This window comes from Eupeodes corollae, chromosome 2 (assembly GCF_945859685.1).
Source record: "Eupeodes corollae chromosome 2, idEupCoro1.1, whole genome shotgun sequence".
NCBI classification, from domain to species: domain Eukaryota; kingdom Metazoa; phylum Arthropoda; class Insecta; order Diptera; family Syrphidae; genus Eupeodes; species Eupeodes corollae.
In genome coordinates, this window is record NC_079148.1 from 112,819,260 (window position 1) to 112,829,205 (window position 9,946).

The window sequence follows — 9,946 nt, forward strand, 5'->3', positions numbered from 1 at the left end:
ATTTGTGAAATTGAGTACGTCTGTGATGATTCAGCCAGGACTTTTCATGTTTAAATTAACAAACTAAACGTTGTTGATATTTTTTTGCCTTTAGATACCATAAATATTAATTCATCGATCACTCTTATAGTTAATTTTGAATACTTTTTCAATAAATGAAAAATCAATCACAAACGTGTTTGAAGAAGCAAGGTTTAATAATAAATCAACAAAGCAGCGATATTCGCGCTTTTTAAGTATCGTAAAAATAATCACTCAATCACATTCATAGTTTTAAAATAAGAAATAGTAAAATTGAAATGGTACGTTTCTGTGGCAATAACCAACGTTTCATGTTAAGATTAACCAAGCAGACTTGGTGTCGTTGTAAATTGTTAAGTACTATATAAAAAAAATCAAAATGTATATACATAGTTTTAAACGGTCAGAACTCTTTTACTTGTTTCTTGTTTGTATATCACAGAAACAACCAAACAAGCGAAGGAAATCTTTCTGTTTATAAACATAGTGAATCAACTATCGCCTTACGTGATTTCACTCCTAATTGTTACATTGACGAAGAGTACAAACAAGCCCATGTTATACTTAAAGAATTACATTAGATGCTAAAATTGAATATCAAATCGAACGAGATCGCCAGATTTAGAGCAACTAGTTGTACGTAGCAAAAACAAAATCAAGAAAATAAAATCAAGAGGACAACTCTTTTTTTTATTTTATTAATTTGAGTTTAATTCATCCATCATAAGGGAGTCTGATATAAATGTTTATGAAGTTCGCAGCAAAAGACAAATATGTTTAGAACCGTTCTGCAACCAGTCCTTAAAAATCATATTATCCTGTAGTAATCCCTAAACTAGAAACTCATACAAACGATCCCGTATTTTTTCTAGTTATGCTGAAATCTGTTAGAGAATAAATTCCACACAATAGTCACACCGTACACATTAAACGAGCTTATTAATAGGTTTTGGTTAGATAAATGAAAATTCACATTATAAATAACTTTGTTCCAGTCTTCTTGCGAAAGCTCTCATATTTAAATTAAAAAAAAATATTATCGGAAGTATAATATCTTAATAAAGAAAGATTATGGAAAAGCCTCTAAAAGGGGGATGAAAATCAAAACCAAATTCAAGAATTTTTGTTTATTGTTGTACACATTAGTTAATTAAATAATATGGATATATTTATCCTTTAAAAATTGAATTGTTTAAAAGCATCTCTTAAACTAAAAAGAAGTCAAAAGGACTCACCCTAAAAATTAAAATTTCGTGCACCTCGTAAAAATGTTGATAATATTTTAATAAGCTTTGTAATTCTCTAATTCGTTTTCATAAAATCTTTAGTTGAAATGTAAGAGTAGCTTTATACTGCGGTAAACACGACCATATTAGCTCCATCACGAACAATGTTACAATTGAGAATGATTCCAGTATGGTCAACAACGTACGTGATCATAAGGACGCGCTTTATCGATAACGGCATTATTTTGTGTCTATTGCTCATTCCAGTGTGAAAAGTTCGGTAGTTTTTGTTTGGGGAACAATATTCGTAAGCGTTACCACTTTTTAAAAAAGTCTAAGTATATTTGAGGAAAAAGGCGAAGTAGATTAAGAAAAAATAGAAGTAGATTTCCTTAATTAACTTTTTTTTATATTAATCTATGTATAGTGTATTACTTTAGCACCGCTTACCAGAAATACCTAACAAAAACAAACAGAAAAGAAGAAAAAAGAGGTACCTACAGGCGAAGGATTATCGCCCAACAAAAATTATATAATAAATTGGAAAAAGTAGAATATTTATGTTAGAGTTAAATTCTGCAAATGCACATACAAGCTTTTCATAAAATTCGTGTACTTTTGTGATATACCGAAAAACAAATAGATTTTTCCTTTTTTGTATAATTGTTTGGAAATGATGCGAAGTAGAAAGTGGATTTGAAATTTCTCAAAGTAAAGTGGTAACGCTGGTCATTGGCAATATTTTAGATTTTAAAATGATTTTAGGCCCTGTATCAACTGAGTCAAAAAATATCGAATATTTTATTTCATTAATAACAAAAAATATATGTAATACTTAAGTGGCTGGTTTTATATACATAAAATAGAACTAGTTCTCAAAATAGAAAGGATAATTGTAAGAAAATGGATTTTTTCTGTTCCTTTTTTTCTTTCTAAAAATCATTTTTTTTTCTTTTGAGAATAAATTCTTTTTTTTTAATCATTGTAACCAGCCACTTACAGTGCATCAAAATATCATAATTTTAAAAAAGTGATTTATTTTGAATTTAATTTGATGTCCTTCATATTTCAAAACGGAAATTAGGTAGGTACCTATGTAATTGTAACCATAATCAGGGTCACACTTATGCACTGTCATTACATTATTTACTTTATGTTTAATTCGCAAGCAAAAAATTGAATCCTGTGCCAAAATTCTCAAATCTATTTGGGTTGATATTAAAAGATACATAGGTACATATATATTTAAGCAGAAATTTTGTTAATAAATTTAACATATTTTATGATGACTTTTTTAGTTTATTTAAAACATTTTCTTTATTTTTCTCTTTAATAAAGCTTGACTGTGTGTGTTACCAAAAAATTTTAAATAATCTAAAATAATTTTCTGTCTGGGTTATTATTTTCCTATTGTGAAAGTGGACTTAAATCAAAACGTTTTTGTCTTATTTTTGTACACACAAATTGAGTGAGGAATATATAGAGATTTGTTCATGCCATTAAAAACCGCATTGTTTAAACCCGTCTACAACTAAAAAGAGAGAATAGAACTTTCTTTAAAAACTGTTGTAGCCTAAAAGCAATCATACACTATTTGTATATTTGGAAATTGGATAAAAAAAAACAGATGCATAATATTTATGAAAAAACACAGTCCATCCCATTTATTTCCTTTTCCTCCAACCTTGCAAGAAATCAATATTTAAATAAGCTTTGTAATTATCATTTTCCAAATGAGAATCTGATTTGTTGTCATTAAATTATTTGTTGAAATGTAAGAGTAGCTTAATACATCCATAATAGTGCAGTTAACACGAATATAAAACTTCCATCACGAACATTGTTACAATTGAGAATGGTTCCAGTATGGTCAACAACGTACGTGATCATTAGGACGCGTTTCATAGATAACGGAATTATTTTTCCAGTGTTAAAATTTCAGCACCGGCTCGTCGTCGTCAGTTGTAGTTGGTGTTTGGACATTGAAGTGAACGCATAAAAATTATATTGAAAAAATCGCAAAAGGGGTAAGTCGAAAACTTTTATCATATTTTTGTTTTTTCAATGCAATTACAATTACATTTGTATTTTTTGTACCACTTAATGCGAATAAATATTTATTTTCAGAAACTTTACAAAAGATTTCAACTTCGTCATTCTGCTTAGCATCTTTAATAATATCTAGAGTTCCAAATAAGAACTGGAAAAAGGTCGTCAGTTGGTGTTTGGACATAATAATTATGATATAAAAAAAGTGGAAAAAGAGTAAGTCAGAAATTTTAATCATTAATTTTGGATTCAAAAAAGCTTCTTCTTAAAAAATGTATTTAAATGACGTGATAAGTTACAATTCTCTTACTGAAAGTAATAATTATATTAGTATTTTTAATGATGTTTATAAAATTAATTGTACTATTTTGTTAAAAAATGTTCCATCTAAAATATGTGAAAAAATAATAATATCCAGTTCAATTTTATCATTTTCACGTTTTAGAACTTTTAAGATTCTCAAAATTATTTTATTTATATTATTAATGAATTTAATGGGCCTCCTGTGTCTTTGCTTTCAAACTCTAGTATGAAAAATGTTATAATTTTAAAGTTTTTTTTTTGAATAATGTGTTTATTTTGTATTTTATTCTTTAAGAACATTGATTAAAAATCAAGGAAATAAAAAAAAAAACAATAAAAAACAGTTAAATTAAATGAAAATCAACTTTTTATTTTACCTTTTTTAGAGTTCACAGATTTTAAAGTAAGTATAAAACCAAAAAACTACTGAAGATAAAGCGTTGTCAAGCAATCACAGTTGTATTGGAACGTAGTTAAAGAATAATTGAACCATTATAGTTTAAGCCTGAAAATTGTCATTTGACTACGAAATAAGCGTTGTTAAGCAATCACAGTTGTAGTTGGTGTACAATAAACATAGTTAAGGAATAACAGAAACATTATAGTTTAAGCCTGAACATTATCGTTTAACAATGAAATAAGCATTATTAAGCGATCACCTTCGTAGTAGGTGTACAATAAACGTAGTTAACGAATAACGGAAACATTATAGTTCAATCCTGAACATTGTCATTTGACTATGAACGTGTTTCTAAATAAACGTATTCATTCAACAACGTACATGGTTAAACTATCACAAGAGTTGTTTATTCATCACGGTCATACTCAAAAATAATTTTTCAGAAGTACTACAGCCATGATCGTTTGAGTACGAAAATACTCAGTGTAGCACAAATATTGTCAAAAAACTATTAGGGGTGATGCATCGATTACGAAATCAACACCGTTCATTGTAAAGTTTTGATAAAAGAATTAATCACGCAATCATAGTGAAATCAAGAATGATTCTTGGTTGACGCCAAATTAACCAAGAATATTGATTGATATCACCAACGTTTTTTTTTCGGTGTGATTACGCATTTTGATATAGACGGGACTCAGATGAAGCTGCGGCAATGATTTCTTTACTTTGTACATATATAAAGAGGCTGGTCAAATGTTACCACCAGGCATTTTTGGTCAAATTTTGCAACACAAACTTCCAGCATAGTGCAATGCGTGTAAAATGTACTATATTCGGACGGTAGAGAGTTTATTAACGGAAGATGAATGATTTTAGTTTTTGCACTAAACAAGTCTGTTGTTATTGAGTGCATGTAACCTTTAAATCCTGGAACATCGTAAATGCCAATAAACTTTTATGCCAACCAAACAGTCATTTTGGCTGTAACATTTCTTCGGAACACGCACTCATATTCTTAAAAACTAAATTTTTTAATCCACCATCTTTTTTTTGAAATGTTTCCAAAAGAAGTACTCCAAGTTATCCAATTGATTTAGCACAAGATAGTTTTCTCAGCTTTTGCCTTCGTATGTCGGTTTCTTTTCCTATGAAAGTAAAAAGAATGTAATGTATTTAGTCCATCTAACGTTCTGACATTTAAGTCCGCATTATTAAAATCAAATTGGTTAAATAAACCGCTGGAATTTGGTCGAGTGTGGCAATATATCTCCAACGACTGAGCTTCATAAAATGAAGAACAAATCCCTCAGCTTGATATAAGGTTAACCAACTTCTTAGAACCAAGCTTTCTGTTATAAATAAGACAAGGCTGCTTTGTATTGGAGACATGCATGATCTGGGACGCACAACTGATATAATGCTATGCTCTATTGCTATGCACATCCTTTTTTTATTTTTAATGTTCGTTTTCTTTCGTATAAGAGTTTCCAGAAACGTTTTAAGGGTCTAGGGTACACAATCGTCATCAAAGTGTTTGAAAAAATCATTACATGTTTTCCTCACATGACTTTATAGTTATTTTACAAACTAAAAACTAATAAGCTTTAATTTTGTAGAAGATTATTTTTTGATACTACAAATAGTTTTCATGTATGTTTCTTTTCACTGCCGCTAGAGTTATTTTATAAACTATAACATATAGCTTTAAGCTATGTTTTATAAAATTTAATGAACTTTCATTTTGTGAAACAAAATTTTTTGATACGACAAATAGTTTTCGAGATAAACATGAAAAACTGAGACAAACAACATGTTTTTCTTTACAGAGGCTAGAGCTCCCGTCGGATTCTTGGGGACTTTTTTTTGGGTCATTACCAGACATCCCTTAGTAAGTGTGCCAAGTTTCAAAACTGTTGGATTTTTTTTTTTTGAGGTGAAGGCAATTTGTTTTGTTAATTGACTGGACTAACAATTATCTCTACAAAAATATTCACAATATTTATTCAAAAGAGCTTTATTTATGAAAATCATATATCAATACTTTATTCAGTTTTCAAGTGTATTTTTTGCATATTTAAAATTGTAACTCAAATTTTTATTTACAGCCATTTTTTATAACAAGCACTTTCACTTTTGAGTTGAGAACATAGCGTTAAAAATGGAAGATAATATGGCCCAATAAAACGCAAATGGCATGCAAAGCGCACCAAACTGTTATTTTTTGCGGATGAAGTGGTGATTCATGAAGTAAATGTGTAGTTTTGCCAGACCAGCTATACATATTTTGCTTATTGACGGAGCCATTGATCTAAGAATGAGCTTCGTCCTTTAAAAAAAACGCTTATGATTTTCAGACGTTGCGAAATTGAATCATGATACAAACTTTGATTTTTCTGAATAAATTGAGAATGACAGTCCGATAATGGGTAAAAGGGCGAGTTCATAAATTGAAGAAACGGATATTTCAAAGATTTTAGTGGTTTCTTTATTCGCAAATAAATGAACAAAATTTCTCATTCGCAGATATATGAACAACATTTCTCATTTTGGCTGTCAGAAATCTGAGAATAGAATTTGCATGATTTGATTTCTCAAAAGTTGATAAAGTTTATTGGCACAGCAGCTATGAATAAAATGACTGTCAAAATATTAAAAAAAAAACATACAATAAATGCAGCTTTAGACAAGGTCAACACCAACAATTTTGACGTTCAAATCGAACATGCGCCAACGAATTGAACAATGCCAAATTAAACGTCATGATTCATGAAAGAACTGTGAGTTTTTTTGTTGTCTATTAATTAAAACACTTAGCAGACGTATCTACTAGATTTTCATAGAACTCACTATTTGACAGCTGTCCAGCTATAAGAATTATCACATTCTTATTTTCAACAACTGTCTTAGGCACCAGTTATAGCTACCATTGGTTTTCATCATTGAAAACAAATATTGAAGTTTTTTCGACAGGTCGTTTATAGCTATCATTAAAAATGTTTGTCATTGAAAAAAAGTCCTGATTGAAACCCACCGAAAAATCTTTGGATATATTTACAAAGAAAAATGTTTACTGACTGAAATCTGTCATTGGAATTGTGTAAAATTGGAACACAAATCAGTGGAACGTTTCATTTCACTTTTTAACATAAAAGTAACAGCTGTTCAGGAAAATGATTAGATATTTACAAATATTATTTTGTGGCAGCTGTGTAAAATTAGACCTATTTGAGATAAGAATTAAAGCAGCTTAGACACTTATTCATAAATAACCCAAACACGAAATAATTCTAAACATAAAACATCAATTCCGCTTTTCATTTATGTTTTCATTATAAACAGCAAAAAAGAAATTACATTTTTGGATGATTGTTTTATTTTTGTAAAAATAAATATTGTTGTTTTTTGTTTCTACAAAACATACAATAAACGCGATGAGTTATTTAAGCTTCACAGCAAAACTTGATGTAACTATATTTACCGAGGCATCAAAGCATATTTAGAACGTGTTTAGCAGCTCAATTGTTTTAAATTTCATTCATACCAAGAATATTGATAAAGAAAAACTTTTTTTGGTTTCACAACCTTCAGCAATTTAATCCATCAAAACAAAGACATCGGATGAATGTTCGATTCCAACCAAAACAAAAATACAAAGCTCATGAATCATCGTGAAACTGAAGATATTCCATGACATGAAACAAGGTCATCTCACGAAACATGGCTGATGTTATAAATGTTGCTGTTGCTGTCACCGACTGTATCGTCGCGTTGACCTTCATAATCAGCTTGTGACATTTATTCCCACAAACTATTTGTATTATAAATTCCACAGTTATACCGTTAAACTTGAACAGTTTAAGATAAAACACTATAGAACCCACTATATACCGGTATATCTGCCCGAACCAAGGTTTTGAGATCCCACAACATGTGGGTTAAGTTGGTTATTCCCATTCTATTGGCATCTTCTGCTGCCTGTCATGAACACAGTCCCACGCCGTATGGCATGTTGCCAACAGACGGCCTCTACCCACCCCAACCCAGTATCCAATGGACCGGTGGACAGTTTGACTTCCCATGCCCATCGGTGAAGTCCTTGTTCAAGAGTTCTGGAAAGTTCATTGGCAAGAATATAATCGCAACAAGAGCACAAATTGTCAAGGATAGCGTATTCCTTGCACTGCCACGCTATCGACAAGGTGTTCCTGCAACCCTTGTCAAGACGGTCATCAAACCAGGAACTTGTACGACAACGTTCGTGCCATTCCCCTGTTGGAATATGCAGGAGGAGGGAAACTGTAAGGCACTCCAATCGGTGGTCGATTTGTTCGTTGATCCCAATGAGATTCTGTGGGTGTTGGACACTGGAATCGTGAATACTCTCGAGACACCCATTCGACGATGCCCGCCCAAAGTGGTGGCCATCAGTATTAAGAGTGGCAAGATTCTAAAGGTCATTCCGTTGGATGGACTTACTGCAGCTAATTCCCGTTTGCAATATCTAGCTGTCGACTATTCTCCGGAAGGAGAATGTTTTGTGTACATAAGTGATGCTGCAAATCGGGCCATAATAGTATACAACATCCAGCTTGACCGAGGCTACCGAGTTGTTCTGCCGAAGGCTGTGTCATCTGGTAGTCGGGCACGTGATGTTCTGTATGTGGCACTAGTCCGCCAGGATTGTGGATCGACGGTGCTTTTCTTCACGTATCTGGGTTCCAAGAAAATGTTCGCCATTAAAACGGATTACCTACGAACAGGGTGTGCCGATGGAAGGATTATGGGTAGGTGTTGTGTTGACATGTTGACATGTGTGCTTCTAGGAAGGGTTGATTGGAATTTTCTTTTTTCTTTTCCTATTACAGATGTAGGACTTAAGCCAACACGAATAGTTATTATCGGAACGGATAATGGGTCAGCAATATTCTTTAGGCACGAAGGAGAATCAGAAGTCTATCGCTGGGATACGGTGACCCCGTTTTTGGAAGCTAATTTCAAAGCGGTCTATCGTTGTCCAACGTGTCAGTTAGCCACACATGCTATTCCCGATTATAAGCGCAATACAATGCGTGTATTGCAGAGTAATTTCCCCGACTATATGCAAAATACGATGGGTTGTGGTGCAACGCAACAGCTATCAGTCATGCAAGGTTGTTGGTAGTTCACTTAAGTTGACTTGAACTGCCTTAGAAGGAATGCCGTTGAAAGGGGGTTTTTTCCTCGATTTTAAATAATCGATTTTAAAAACGCTAACAACAAAAAATAATGAGACTTGTGTGTTCATTAATTGTTATATTTAACTTTATTTAAGTATTTTAAGGATAAGAATGTACGATAGGTTTTTATTGCTCAAACAACCATGGACATTTTGAAAAACATGTTTATCACCATTTACCTGTGTGCATCTTATGTGTGATTTTAAGTAATTGTGTATGAATTTTGAAATAAAAATATTTAAAAATATATTTTTGTCTTTCATTTTACCTGCTAATACGTTTCTTGAGTGAGTTTGTCTATATATGTAGTTGGTAGTACTTTGGAATAGGCTCTTGATTATGCCACATTTACAGTAGACCAATATAGCCAATAAGCTACTAAGAATTTTGAGTGTGTTTGGAAACTTGGATAATTTACCTTTGATGTGTCCATGTGTCAGTTTCGCGGTGCAACAGAGCAAAAAAATTGTGTCAGAAAATGTTTTTGTTTAATTTTCAATTGTGAATACATTTTGAAGATTTAAATTTTTAAGGCTTGAAAGGAAGGAAATGATGTTTAGAAATTTGTCTTTATTTACATACAGCTTTTTTTAGGGCATTGAATTTCCTTTGTACTCATGTAAATGTAATTTTGCTTACTTCAATTATTTGTATGGAAGAAAAGAAACTCTGAAAAATTTTGATTGCTACAGCAGTCATCAGTCGTATGTAATGGGATCTTTTAAATA

The 9,946-nt window shown here is 31.5% G+C and overlaps 1 protein-coding gene across 1 annotated transcript; it reads left to right on the forward strand.

Moving 5' to 3' along the window:
* Positions 1-7,861: 7,861 nt before the first annotated feature.
* On the forward strand, positions 7,862-9,462 carry LOC129947689 (protein yellow). The gene is made up of 2 exons (XM_056058350.1): positions 7,862-8,786; positions 8,868-9,462. The coding sequence occupies exons 1-2, from the start codon at positions 7,931-7,933 to the stop codon at positions 9,161-9,163; spliced, it is 1,152 nt and encodes a 383-aa protein (XP_055914325.1). The 5' UTR covers positions 7,862-7,930; the 3' UTR covers positions 9,164-9,462.
* Positions 9,463-9,946: the final 484 nt, after the last annotated feature.